The 15,231-nt window shown below is 38.6% G+C and overlaps 1 protein-coding gene across 1 annotated transcript; it reads left to right on the top strand.

Moving 5' to 3' along the window:
- The first annotated feature begins 1,341 nt into the window (after nt 1-1,341).
- On the top strand, nt 1,342-8,296 carry LOC139959000 (uncharacterized). Its single transcript, XM_071956468.1, has 2 exons — nt 1,342-1,665; nt 5,387-8,296. The coding sequence occupies exons 1-2, from the start codon at nt 1,446-1,448 to the stop codon at nt 6,835-6,837; spliced, it is 1,671 nt and encodes a 556-aa protein (XP_071812569.1). The 5' UTR covers nt 1,342-1,445; the 3' UTR covers nt 6,838-8,296.
- The last annotated feature ends 6,935 nt before the right edge of the window (nt 8,297-15,231 follow it).

Raw genomic sequence — 15,231 nt, 5'->3', positions numbered from 1 at the left:
TACCTGACATAAGTAAGTAAGTAAGTCGTTACGGTCAAGCTTTGTTATCAAAACATTATGTGCTAGCTCAGCTTACAGATTTCAGTTAATTTCCACCGGGAGTCAAATAAGGGCAAGTACCTATTGTAAATCGTTTAGTCTCATTTTATACTGCCTCCTCCAAAACACTAAGACACATTTATTCATCTAATTTATGTATAAGAATAATTATTATAAGGGGTGAAGCCTTAAGGATATAGTTTACACAACTTCGAGCTCCTTTGCTGTCAATAAACTAATGACCATCAAGCAAGTGTTTTACAACTAAGCCGAGAATTAAATAATTAGCCTAAAGTTTTGTGTTTGTTAACTTAAGTGAAACACACGAAAATGAAAGATCAAGAGAACCGCTTTTAGCCTATAGCTTCACTTGATAATAAGAACGACGTTCGGCTATGGTATCGCCTATATTATGTGCCCAATAGGCTAGTCACAGACAGATCGCTGGCATTTCATGTGAAGACGTTATATATAGGGATAGCGCAGGTTATGGAATGCGCATTGGACTTCACGTCAAGCTTCAAAGCACTTTTATTGTATCTTTGTAGAAACAAGAGGAAGCAGGTCACTTCGCCCAACAACCATTTCGCCCAACTGCCATTTCGCCCAACCTTACAATTTCGCCCAACCAGCCTGGTCATTTCGCCCAACCAGCCAGGTCATTTCGCCCAACCAGCCTGGTCAGTTTCCTTAATATTCCTTAATTTTCGAACGTTTTCTATCAAACCTAACCCCTAACACACTGATCCATACTCAAGTTTCCTTAATATGACCAGGCTGGTTGGGCGAAATGACCAGGCTGGTTGGGTGAAATGGCAGTTGGGCGAAATGGTTGTTGGGCGAAGTGACCTGCTTCCTCTTGTTTCTACAAAGATACAATAAAAGTGCTTTGGTCATCAGCCTGGTCATTTCGCCCAACCAGCCAGGTCATTTCGCCCAACCAGCCTGGTCAGTTTCCTTAATATTCCTTAATTTTCGAACGTTTTCTATCAAACCTAACCCCTAACACACTGATCCATCCTCAAGTTTCCTTAATATGACCAGGCTGGTTGGGCGAAATGACCAGGCTGGTTGGGTGAAATGGCAGTTGGGCGAATGGTTGTTGGTCAAAGTGGTCAAGTAGCGTGACCCAATTTCCGCACCACTACACAAGTTAAAAAAGAAGTAATTGCTGCTTGACCTTCATTTATTCTATAATGTCTGTATCCCAATTAAAATTACAACAATGTTAACTGTGAAGCCCACAGAAATATTCAAATCCGCAAGGCAACGACGTAAATCTTAGGATAGTAGTACGTGGTAATTTGTGTGTTTTCTTGTCTTGTTTTTCTTCTTGTTTTTGTTGTTGCTGGAGAGCGGTTTTCTAAAAGATTTACTAAAAGATAACAAACGATAAGGACTATGACATGGCGACTGATTCATCGAAGAAACTAATTGGCGGCTTCAAGCTTTTTGTTTATATATTCGTGTTATTCACCTTTCTGTCTTACTGTGGATTACTGCCAGGGAAAGGAAATACTGAGACAACAATATTTATTCCGCAATCGTATGATTCCTCAAATCGAATATCACCTATGCTTAGATCACATGACGGCGATGTTAGTTACGTAGGAGAGTCAGGAAACGGTATGTATGTGATGTTGAATTTGTAAACTACTTAGTTTGGTCCGAGTACTTCGGAGTGGATGGATTTACCCGAAACTGGGGAATTGAAAAGGATAGTTTAAAGGAAAATGTAACTTTGGTCATTGAAAGAAGAACATCTGCTACATATACTTCTTTGTAAAAATTTGCATGCGATTTCTGCATTGCGTTTTCGAGATATCGTCACACAAGTTGGCTTCGAGTTAACTTGTGCCACAAAACGTTCGAACGTCAAGAGTCAAGTATCTTCCTATACATTGTAAAATATTCTCAGCACTAAAAAATTTTCAAGAGCAAACAGTAGCAAAGAAATATGTCGTCATATTATTTCATGTAGACTTAAGAGTTCGTGTTCCTTTCTCTCTGGAACTCTTTCTACGTCTTCTGTCACCCTCGACACATTTCCCCATCCCCTATACTCGCCGTAACGAATTCTAACTAGGCCTGCGAAGGAAATAGGCCTATATAGCTTGTGTGAAGTTCTATTGGGATCAGGTTGAAGAGACAATTGAAATTATTGTAAACATATCAGGGCTGAGAAAAAACGGTATCAGAGAGATTTCTAAACAGCAAAAATATAAAATATCTGTTCCATGTTGGTGCATTGTTACACATGTCACCGTTTTCCCCATACATGATTCACAGATACATACCAGCACGTGCACACGCAAACACGGGCACAAAACAACTGAAGTCATGACATGGTCTTTTAGTTTCATACAGAATAGTTCGTAATAAACCAATGGAAAATAGCCAAAAGCTCCACTTCCCGTTTACCCTTTTGTAACACCACTAGAAATATTATGGTTACCCTCCAATATTCCTCTGGGCATAAATCTTCCCTCGACGTTACTGATTCAAAGTGGAGGCCGTAAAGTGTAAGGGATAGAGTGTCCCCCACGTAAACATTATAGGCTTCAAATTAAAATCCCCATTACTCAAAACTGCTTTATTGCAAAATGCTGTTTCGCGGACTTTGCCGTGTATGTGGTATTTCTGATTTGCAAACTGAATGGAGTGGAATGAGCAATTCGGTTATGTGGCTTCATGACAACGCTTATACAAACCAGACTAGAAACTGCAGTGGTGCTATATGAATATTCTTATACGAATGTGACACACTAGGATGTAGGGTATAGCACGGGTGAACAACATACTTCAATCTAAGTAGTATACAGCAAAAAGCGTTGAGATGTAAGAGACAATATTCACATTGGCAGCTGAAGATCGACATGGAAACTTTCCTTGTATTCAGCATACAGATTAATCTTCAACAAAGACAACAGGATTCTTATACTCAATTTGGTACACATACAAGTCGTACATTAATCATTTTCTGACCAGATTATGCCTCTAGAAACTTAACACTTTGAAGAATTAGTATCTCCCCAACCCTTCTAGCCATAGACTTGGTTTGATTGTTAGAATGAAGCTGAAATACAGATCTATGAAAAACTATTTTTAAGAAGGGGGGGTGCTATTGTAGTATATTACCCAAATTTTGGTTCAAATTCTGTTTTTAATCATAAAGGGTGAAAATTCTACATTTTGACCTTTTCTCTTTAACAAAATCTAGGCTCCAATTAGAAACAGGCCAGCATGGATGTTCATGGATGTTCATGTTCATGGATGTTCCAGAACAAGCCCAACACATAAAAAAAACTACCCTGAAAAGATCAGAGCTATGAAGAATAGGAGATTTGAATTATCATCGCCAAAAACCCGTCCAAAACCCGAAAAAAAAAACTTGAAAAACTCTTCATTGATTGCAAAAATCATATCTTGCGCACCCTAAACCCTTTTTCAAAAATTTAATAAATATGTTCTTTACAGGCGTCCTTACAAAAGTAAAGCAATGAATATCGGCATAGAGCCACTAACGCCTTGTAAGAACGATTTGCACAATGCAGGTACGGTGCTGTATGTGTATACAGTGTATTGTATATACATGTATTGTTTATGTTCTGTGTATTAGGTAGGTCCCAGGGAAAGGGTGTGTCTGCAGTTCTTATGACAATCATTGTATCTCGATTATTTTTCAACCAATTTCCACAATTTTAGCCTCAAATGATTGGAAATAGTTTAGATAATACTATTTTATACCAAAAACAAAATGTTTATTTCTATTGGTAATTTGCATCTTTGCAAACATAATTAGCCCACAATTAATGAAACGTATGAGATATGAAATCAATGATTATTACCCTTTCCATTGATATAAAGGTTCTTGTACAATATATTGATGTAAATGATTCCAAGAAAAATCACTTTCTGCTGTTTACACACTGCAAGGTCAAAGGGTTAATTAAGCAGGCGCCGGGCGAATTTTATACCCTGGTCTCCAAGTTTTTTTTTCGTCTGGTTTGCCTCTAAAACATCTAACTAGGCGACAGTTATTTATCGTAACGGCGCCTGGTCATTTCCCCAACGTTACTAAATCCACACCTGACTTTTTATTTGACACTGAATCTCGACAATTACAAAATACGACAGAAATCTTCAACAACGGAAGCAAATATATAATACCGATTATTCACCAATGATATCGTCCACTCCAATGCATTAAGCATGTACAAGTACGTTTCATTAGACAACTTTGTGCACAGGCATGTATGCAGCGACGTATGTCAGCGACACACTCAAGTCCATGGAGATTTGGTCGAGACTTCTTGATTCATATCTACGGATGCCTTAAGCTAATTTCCAATTGCCAACAGTCTCTCCTATCCTAATGAGGCGGTTACTCACTGATATAGCAGGCTGGTCGGTGGGAGATGCGGTAGATTATAAACAACGTTTTCACAATTGAAATGACAAAAGGATATTTGACCTCCACCAAAAACAATTGGCTTCTTGTACTTAACGTGTCACAACTACATACTAAATATGAGATTGGACCAAGCTTTCCTTCTTGAGATATCGTGTTTACAAGGTTTTCAAAATTTGACCCCAGGTGACCCCAAATGACAGTTGACCTCATGTAAAAAACAATAGGGATCTTGAAATCAATGTGTCACATCTACATACTAAATATGAGATTGGTCCAAGCTTCCCTTCTTGAGATATAGTGTTAACAAGATTTTCACAATTTAGCCCCAGGTGACCCAAACTGAACGACCTTTGACCTCTTGAGATTCAAGTTTACAAGGCAAGACGTGACACACACACCCGCACACGTACACACACTCATCCGCCTGCACGACTACAAGGTTACGATTCTCATCGTATCGAAAAACCGCATTTCATTGTAATGAACTGAATTAACTGCTTAAGTTCAGCTTTTGAAATCAAGCTAAATGTAAACAAGTCAACTCGTCACTTTCAAGGTCATCAGTATTGACACCAAATTTGAGCATCTTGAAAACTGCTAAAGGTTTCAAGATTTCCTTCCTGGTGGTTCTGTATCAGTTATATTATTGACATTGACATTTACAATAACATTGAGGGTCATGAATTGAGACAATTCAATGCTTCAGTGAGGAACAATATTATAAGGGCCTTAGTAGAAGCTTGATCTGAGAGCATGATTGACCATTATTTGACTTTTATCGCATTTGGGACCAATACTGATGACTGTAAGATGGCTGAACTTCACTGCTGCCGGCATCCACATATGGGTAATTTTGTTTAGAGTCATTGATTATATCGGAATAACCGATATCACATTACATGTTTAATGCAAGTTTAACTTTTGTCTTATCAGATTTAAAAGTGATACCGCGTTCCGAACTATATGACGTCACAATGGGTTCAACCGGTCCTATTCTACATGACCACCATTTGGTTACGGAATCCAAGCAAGAAAGTAAATGTCGCGTTTATCCTAATACAAGTTCACTCAAGTTGAACGCACAAGTTGGTCAACTCTTTAGTTTGACTATTGAAATTGACAAAGATGTGCTGATCCAGCAAACTATATTGAGTGTTTTAGCAGTAGGAGAAAATCACATTTTCGCTGCAAATCATCTAAACTTTTCAGTCGATGGCTCCTTGATGACCTTCACCTATACACCCAAAGTTCCTGGTTTGTACAACCTCTTCGTAGAGGAGATCAATGCAAATGCTCAATTACAAATACCAGGTAGTCCCTTTCGTCTTGTAGTGGAAGGTGATCCTGTTTACGCCGTTCAGCTCGGTAGAAATGCTGATAAGTTGCCCTCCTGTCAGACTATGCAGTTAACACGACCCTCTTGGCTCGATGGCGAATGGATAACTGGAAACATAGCAGGTCTCAAACGAGGAGTTTTACGCAGCGGATGGGTTTTTCAACCAGACTGGTGTAGTTTTGATATTTTTACCACAAAGGATCTCGCAATGGCGGCGGAAATGACCTCACCTAAAAAAATTGCCGTTTTGGGTTCATCAATTGAACGAGGTATTTTCTTTTCTCTTGTCGACTTATTGCTCGCAAAAAAAGAAAAATATAATTTAACTAAATCAGATTTTAGTAAATGCTGGGGCCATGCACAAGTAGAGGTTGGAAAGTTAACGTTATTATATCAAGACTTTCGTATTGTAACTTTTGGAAACTTGAATATGGGTGAAGATGGAAAAGCTGAGATAATCTGTCACGACGAAAAGATAGCAAAGTCAGGGGATTACGATTTTTTCGATGATGGTATCCGATTTCTCAGAGAGTACCTCTTCGCGCAGTCTGGTATTATCGTTATACCGATAAGGCAAACTATTCATTTGGAATTTCTGCTGAAGGCAATTCCTCCGTCATGGTCTGGAACTATTTATACTCTATATAATTTCTACGTCAAAAACCCCACATTTTTCACTAAGGATGGTCTTGCACCAACTTACCAAATTGCGAAGAATTTGTTATCTGTGGACAGTCGCATTCAGTTGATTGACGGATTTGGTTTAGCATCAGCAATGAGACATAACACGCAGACAGCTCCGCTCATGAAATCATGGCACACTCATCGATGGTGCAACGAATTAAACGGTGAGATGAAAGTCTGTGGAAATCCAACAGAGATGATAGCTCAGATGTTATTAGGAAAGGTGATAGCACCAGAAGGGAAGGACGCCTGGTTGAAGACAATTATATCAAAACCGAAAATAATGTTTCCCAGACAACTTAAAGTTTGTCAGGATTGTCCGGCATCTTTACTACCTTTCATATTAAACCTTTTCCAGATTTAACTTGTTACGTATCGGAAAGTGTTCGTAAAACTTCTTCGGATAAACAAGAGGTTTGGGACGGTTCTGTGTGTCCAGCGGAATGCCTCAAGTTGAAACCTGTAGGTACAGAACAAACCCAATCCGGTTCCGTTAGTGTGAGGAGTTGTAACGTAAAACTTCTCTGAACTTACAATTTCAGCAGTTTCATTTTGACTGTTGGGAGTATTCCTCCTTGCCCATATACCCCTATCAAAGAATTGACGATCAAGGATTCGCCGTCAGTGAAGGACTAGATACCTCAAGAAGCAATATACACAGAATGGAAGCTTTCAAAACTAAGTGAGAAACTTAAACACTGACGTACTGGGAGGATGCTCCAGACCTGGCAATACCATTGGATAGTTCCATTCCGGGGAACAGTCCAGCCACTGGGAAGTTTCTTTTTCCTTTTTTTTTCTTAGCTTAAATTATCATGATAACTTCGGGAAGCGGTAGTAGTTGTTGGTCGAACAAATTGGTCTGAGGAAGAAATTAATTAAGATAATATGATGGTCACTAAATTCTGTAACATCAATAATAGGTTACTTGCCTTGGTGGCTAGGTTATTTTTAGTAATCATATAGTCTAAAGTTCCTTTCTGTCGTTCCTAGGGTCGGTTCTGGTAGTAGTATTAGTATTGATAATACGAAAGTGATAATACGAAAGTGATAATACGAAAGTCAATAATGTCAAGAAGCTGTTTACCATATGTAAAAGTTTTGGTGCACCCAACGTTCATATGGGGAACATTGAGGTCACTTACTACAATAGTAGTCTGATCCATACACTTAGGAACGATTGGCTCATGGAGGGGGAGAGCCAGGATGATTATTGTAAGAAATGATAGTGACATTGTGGGGCTTACACAGAATGATAATTTCAAGAAAATTGGAAAATTGTGGAACACAATGCTATTGATGTTAAGGTGAAGGATATTGAAAGAAATGGAATTATTATTATCCATATTATCCATAAAGGAGATATAAACTTAAGATTTGAGGTGGAAAATGTTTTGTGTACTTCTTCCATTATTTGAAGGTTTAAGTGGGTGATTGCCGAGACAATGGCATAACTTTTATTTTTTAAAGTTTAGGTTGGCCTTTTCGGTGACTCATATCTTTTGTTCCACCACCAAGGCTAGTAGGTTGACTGCCTCTGCAGAGGGAATGTTATTTTTAATATCAATGGTTTTAAGACTAGCTATTTGGGCGTACGATTTTGGTTTTGATTTTTAGTCAATCTTAGTTGGTTTTATTTCTTGGTATTTTGGGCAACCTTTGTATAAAGCTACATGACTGCCTCCACAATTTGCACACTTTTGTCTTCCTTAGAATTTGGACAGTCTCTCACTCTGTGGTTTCCACCACATCTCACTGTAGAGAGCATGGTTCTCATCCCTGTCCAGATTCCTTTACTCTTAACAATATGCGAAATATATTAACTGAACTGAACTGAATATCTTAGGCATTTTGTGTCGTTTTTAAAGTTGTTGAACGTATGCTCAAAGCCTTGACATTTATTGCATTGTACTACCGGTGGTGTTTCTTGATATGGGTCGACTTAATGTTTGGAGAAACCGAGAGTTATTTTGATGAGGTCATCTCCGTCTTCGGCTATAGAGTGACTAACTTTTACTTCCCATATTTGTTTTTTAGTCACCTTACTAATTAGTCTTTTAACATTATTTGGCTGGTCAGTCAGTTCTACTTTGATGTCGCTATATCGTTGACACTGGGATTGATACCACAGACAACAGCAGGTGTCAGTAGTGAGTTTGTCGATATCTGTATTTCCTGGAATAATCTCTATAGTTAAGTTTTTCATGGTTCTGATATTGACGCAATTAGGGTGTTACGTTTGGCTTTCTTAATGAGTTTGGCCAATGTGATAGGGATTTAAGTAATTTCAGCCGGGATTCCAGAGACTAAGTCTTTTCTCTTGGTATAGATTTAGGGTTTCTTGCTTGAAAGGGGAGTCATCATAATCGTTGGTCCTGAATCGTAGCCTAGTAAAAGTTTGCCAATTGGTTAAGTCAGGGTCAGAGAAAGAGGGAGGTAAATGAACGTTAGCCATTTTCTTTTTTTTTCATTTTCCATTTTCTTAGTAAAGCTCTGCCGAAACAGGCTGAAAAAAGGAGACAACAATTCTTAAGAAAGATTAATACATTAGTCGTTAAGGGGCAGTGTCAAACATGAATGTGTTCATACTCACATACAAATATATATATATATATATATATATATATATATATATATATTTATTTATATATATACATATATTTATATATATACATATATATATATATATATATTCAATATGTATTAGCGATGACCGACTTATCGTTTATCGTTATTTTTTGTAGAGTAGACGGTAAATGACAGAAACAACACAGCACCAACGTCTGAGACATCGTCGCAAAGGGAAGACTTGAAACGGGCATTACCAACTTTTGACCTTAGCGAAGACCCCATACATATTAACATAAACCAACTGTTATTCTCGACGAATTAAAAGACGATTTATCACTGCAATTTTACAGAAGTTATTGGGGGGCTATCAAAACTCACCATCGAAGAAACAACCGGGTTCAATTTGTATATAAATTTAAGCTGAGTACTCTACTATCAACTACATCTTCTCATATTCACCATTTAATAGAACCTGTTTATTACGATCAAATTGCCCAATTCAAACTCAATGCATCGTTTGGTTTCATTCTCCGCAATAAGGTGAATGGTGAACGTAGATATTTTCACACTTCTTTCAATAATCACAGGGTGTTTGACCGACCTATTGTTGTCTGACAATGCAGTGATATCGATCGGTTTGTGTCTCTCTTTTTGTACAGCAAGATATTGAACAATACCTGCTGAATCAAAGACCAGAGTCTGTTTGGTTTGTAGAACTAATTACTCATATGACGGTTAATTTTCGGAGCCCCACCTCTCAACTTCGCCAGTGAAATGTTACATCATAGGTACATTTTTTCGATGGCTGTGAACAATAGGAAGAATTCACGCTACACAGATAATTTATGTTTCTTCAGATGTTTGTCTCACCATTTTAGGTCTGTGGGGTAAAGTCTAAAGCAAACGTCAATAGATCTGTATAATCGATATCGAATTATCGTAGGAAGACAGGCTAAAAGTGTAAATCAATTCCAATGGGTTACATTTCTAGAATTGGGTGAGCTTGAGAAATTATTTGAATGCAACAAATTTGTGTACGAGTTGAAACGTGACAGCAGTGAAGAGCGTCTCTTACTTAATCGTAAAACGGTAGCTGAATTGCTGCACCGATCTCCCTGTCGCTATCAAACCACCATGTATTTGGATTATTTTGAAGGTCTTTTTTCATATATCACCGATATAGCACACTGTGCCAAAACGTTTAGTTGTACCTGCTGCCGACGCCTTTTTCTACTTATCGTAATTTATCCAATCACATACCCCGTTGTAAAGACCATGTAAAGACCATGTTACACATCACTTTCCCGGCGGTATATTTGCGTTGTCCGATTCTATATTTGACAAATTAGACAAAATTGGCATAGAGATCCCCATGCAACAGCGCTACTATCCCTGTAGAATAACATATGATATAGAAACGTACTAAGAAAAAGCAGCGCCTCACATTCTGCATCATCCAAGTTAAACTATGTCGGCCAACATAAATTACTGAGCGTGAGCGTTTGCTCAAATGCTGAGGAGTATGAAACCCCCAATGTTTCATTTCTAACGGTGATCCCGCCTCACTTGTTGACGAATTCGTGACTTATTGTCACGAAATCAGTCAGACTGGATTTGTAAACATGATCAGTTCGTTTTCGATTTCTGAGGCCATTTCTACACTTAGAGAACGGATTCGATCGGAGGAAACCACTGCCAATAATAACCCGAATTTACACGAGGATGACACTCGCTTCTTACGAAATGTACTAATACCGACGTTGAGTGGTCTTCTGAATTACTGCAGACAAATATTCTAATATAACGAGCTTAAAGTGAAATTCGATTTAGATTCTATCGAATCATATGCTTTGCATGAAGGAATCACGTCCCACCCAGGGGGTTGATTTTCCCAGCCCTTAGCAGTTTTTTCATATGGAACCACTGCCGAATTGAAAAATGACGGTATTTAGTGGGACAGCGCTTCTCAAAGATTTATGAAAGGCGTCTAATGCCTGTCCTCTTTACACTAACCAGTTAAACAGACTTGTACAGAGCAATATAAAAGATCCTTATATACTTTTTAAGAAAAAGTCACCCAGGAAAGAACCTGGGCACGAAAACCAAACTACCAAACGACTGATCCGCTCTCAGCCCCAGTCCCCTTGCATCGGGACTGTGACTGTGTGATCATCGTCAGGTGTGTATCACCATTCCCTAAGGGAACAGATACTACACAAGATCCTTATATCGTTCTTCTACACACGTTGGCTATCAATGAAAGTGTAAGAGCTGCCAAATAGCAAGCAACTCCGATACAAAAGAGCTATCATCTGCTGTGAACAAAGTCCTCCACGTTCAGCAGACACACAATAGCGTAGTTCTCTGGCTTAACTAGACCAGTCAATGATGTTCACGGTTCGAAGTCAATCAGCACAATGTCGGTATTTAGTCAGTCAACGCTTCTCGCGTGGTTCTGGAATGCAAAGCATGAAGAGATAGAATTCCTGTCGTTGGTTTCAATTCAAGCATATACGACAAAAATGTCATGCAAGGTCTTATGTATCAAAGTCTTGAAAAACTTTTGCAAAATGAGAATGAGAGTGAAGACGACGGACGTCCAGCCCTCTGTCAGATCATCAACCGCAATGGTGATTATATGTCTATTTCTTCAAAGTGGTTCAAATTCCTGGATATCAAACTACTTGGCCCCTGGGTGTAGCTACAAACAATTCCTTGAAGCCTACCAATTTCAAGAAGAAAAAGGGTTTTTCCCATACGATTGGATGGATGGTCTTGAGAAATTATCAGTGACCTGTCTTCCACCTCACGACAGTTTTTTTTTAGAATAAATTAAAGGAGGTTAATATTTCCAATGCTGAGTATCAACATTGTCAACAAGTGTGGCAGGATCATAAGATGACATCATTCCGTGATTTCTTAGTGTGGTTTAATAATAAAGATGTCGTCCCTTTTTTTGGAAGCGTTGCAAAAAATGTTTTGTTTTTATAAAGAAAGAGAAATTGACATGTTTAAAACAGGGGATATCTGTTCCGGGACTTACGCTGAGATACTTATTCAAAGATATTCGAAATGAATACTTCTGTCTGTTTCCAGAATCTCATAAAGATGTGTACTATCTCTTGAAAAAAAATCGTTGGCAGCCCCTCCATTATTTTCCACCGCTACCACGAAAAGGATCGATCCCGTATTAGAAATGATAAAATGTGTCAAAAGGTATTAGGATTTGACGCTAACGCGAGTTATATTTGGGCTATCATGCAAGATAAGCCCATAGGAATCATACAGCGGCGCAGAGAAGAAACAGGTTTCAGGCGTGAATTCACTCATAGTTTCCATAAGGCTGCAGCGGGTTGGTTGGAGTGGGAGAGTCAGCAACGGGGTTGTCATATAAAATATAGGTTTAACGGTAAGGAAGTTCGAGTGGGGAAACGACAGCTTCCCGTGGACGGGTTTAGCAGGGACACGGGGAAACAATCATTGTTCAGTTTCAGGGGTGTTATTGGCACGGTCACCCGTGTCATTTAAATAAAGGAAGAACACACAACAAAGTCAAGGGTGTACCTTTATCTGAGTGATATCGAGAAACGCTTGGCAATACCATGTATTTCCAAACTTTGGGTTTCGAATATGTTAAAAGTGGGAATGTGAGTGGAAAGCAGATCAAAAACAAAACCCAGAAATAAAATTGTTCTTGAAAGATATATTTCCTTATCACACACAAGAACTATGGAAAATGTCGTCGGCCGAAATTTTATCTCGTGTGAAGCGTGGAGAGATTTTCAGGTTTGTGGAATGTGATATTGAAGTTCCACCATCTCTGAGAGAGATGTTCGCGGAAATGCCCCCAATATTCAAGAATAGTGAAGTTGCCTTGAAAGATATTGGAGAACACATGGCTGAGTATGCGAGTCGAGAGGTCTTCTCCAACAACCCCAGAGGACATTGATTGGTAGCCTATTCGGACGCAAAATATTGATCGCGACACCACTGCTAAAATGGTACATTGAACATGGTCTAGTGGTAACCCAAATTTATCAATTATGCCAAATCATATCAAAGGCCGTATTCCGTCAGTTTGGGGATGAGGTCAGTGACGATAGGCCTATTATTAAACAGTCACTAACAAAGAAAAACACGATGACGTTTCTGTGTGTAATGATGACACTGTATTTTAGTCCGCCAATAATCCTTTTTTTTTCAAAACTGTATCACCGTTAGGGGACGGCATGTATGAAGCCGATCTTTTTAAGAGTGTTGTAGAATTAGATCTCCCTATTCAAATTGGTTCTTCGTCTACCAGTATGCCAAGTTGAGAATGTTACAGTTCTACTATGATTTCATGTGAAAATTTGTAGACAGAGTACTTTGAGTACTGTGAGATGGATACAGATTCTGCTTATGTAGCCATTCCGGGTCATCGTTAGAAGATATCATTAAACCGCAAATGCGATCCCTATTTGAACAAGAGAGACATTTGTGGTTTCTTCGATCCGATACTCCAGAGCACAAAAAAGTCGATAAACGTATACCGGGCTTATTCAAACTGTAGTGGGTAGGAGACGGTATCATCTCCTTAAACAGTAAATGTTATTGCTGTTTTTGGTTCAGGTAAAGAGAAAGTTAGTTGCATATACTTCTGAATCAACTTTCTCTAAGCTTATCCTCTGTGTTCTATCCTTCATTCTTGTCGTTCGGACTATGCTATGTATTCCACTAATGTGAGAAGGAAAAACAACAAAAACAGCCTCCTCAACTTGTATTATCAGACAGACATGTATTGACAATAGTCTACAACCAAACAAAAGACGGCTCGGCAGGGTGGATTATCCACACCTGATTACCTTTAAGGTCATCCGAGGACACCAAGACAGCCTAATGGCAATCTATCTAAGAAGGCAAATACCCTAATGGCAATCTGTGTCAGAGTCGAACATAAAACAAAAGGTATTCGTATGTTAGATCAGAGTTCATTCCGCACATTTCGACAAAGTGAGTGATTCTAAGGTCGCTCTCAGGTAGACGTCCAGATTTCCTTACACGAACGCTAACATGAAACAAAAAGTTCCCTGCCTAAACCATATAGGGATTCACATAGATTCCCCTTGAAGAAAAAGAACTTTACACCTCGAGAACAATAGGAATGGAGGGGTCTGAAGTGTGCATTCCATACTACTCAGTGTCTTCATCACATACTGTAGTTGCAAAGTGAAAGTTGCAGGGACAGTAAATGCTTTATAAAACAGGATGTGTGATATAGTGCATAATTAAAATAATTACAGAGTCGTATTTATCACTATATTAAGCCAGAAAGCCAGTGGGCTTATTGTGATTCCTTGCCAATTGAGATTTTAATCCCAAGCTTACGTCATTGTTGATTAAATTGATCAGCAAGGTTCTTTCACTGACTGTGGACCTACCTGCTAAATATGTTAACTTATCATGTTTACAAGCTCTTTTTAGAAAAAAATCAACTCAAGCCCTGCCCCTAATAAATGTGCATAATATTACCTTGAACAAACATTATCATGTTCCCGTTATCTAACAACACCTTCACACAAAGTATGATTCAATTCTGAAAGTGTTTACGTTTGACCCTGTGACCTCAACATTATTCATAAAATAAAATCAATAGGGTTCATCTACTCACAATGGCGCTTCTATGTATCAAGTATGACTTCAATCCAACTTGTCGTTATTCAGTTACCATGTTTACAAGCTTTTATAGTTGACAATCAACCATCACCCTCTAATAAATGTGCATAATATCAACTTGAACATATATCACCATGTACCCGCTATCTACCAACATATAAATACCAAGTATAAATACATTCTGACTTTTGGTTGCGGAGTTATAAGCATTTGAAGATTTTTACGTTTGTCCCTTTTACCTCATTATTATCCATGAGATGAGCACCCAAATCAATAGGGTTCATCTACTCAGTATGGCGCATCTATGTACCAAGTATGACTTCAATCCAACTGCCACTGCTGACTGTTGAGCTATCATGCATGTTTTCGAGCCAAGGGCGTCACACACACGCACACGCCACAGCGCATGCTCATCCGACTGCATGACTATGTAGGTTACGATTATTATCTAAACTTTAAACGTAACCCACACAAGCAAATCACGAAAGTTCATTTAAATCGAATGAAAAATGACAAAATGGCAGTCAATCAT

Source organism: Apostichopus japonicus, chromosome 18 (assembly GCF_037975245.1).
Source record: "Apostichopus japonicus isolate 1M-3 chromosome 18, ASM3797524v1, whole genome shotgun sequence".
Classification (NCBI taxonomy): Eukaryota; Metazoa; Echinodermata; class Holothuroidea; order Aspidochirotida; family Stichopodidae; genus Apostichopus; species Apostichopus japonicus.
The sequence above is the reverse complement of the archived record's forward strand: the minus strand, read 5'-3'. Positions and strand labels throughout refer to the sequence as shown.

Coding starts and splice junctions, on each gene's coding strand:
- LOC139959000 (XM_071956468.1), top strand. CDS start 1,446: ATGGCGACTGATTCATCGAAGAAACTAATTGGCGGCTTCAAGCTTTTT. Junction 1,666..5,386: donor CGTAGGAGAGTCAGGAAACG/GTATGTATGTGA, acceptor TTGTCTTATCAG/ATTTAAAAGTGATACCGCGT.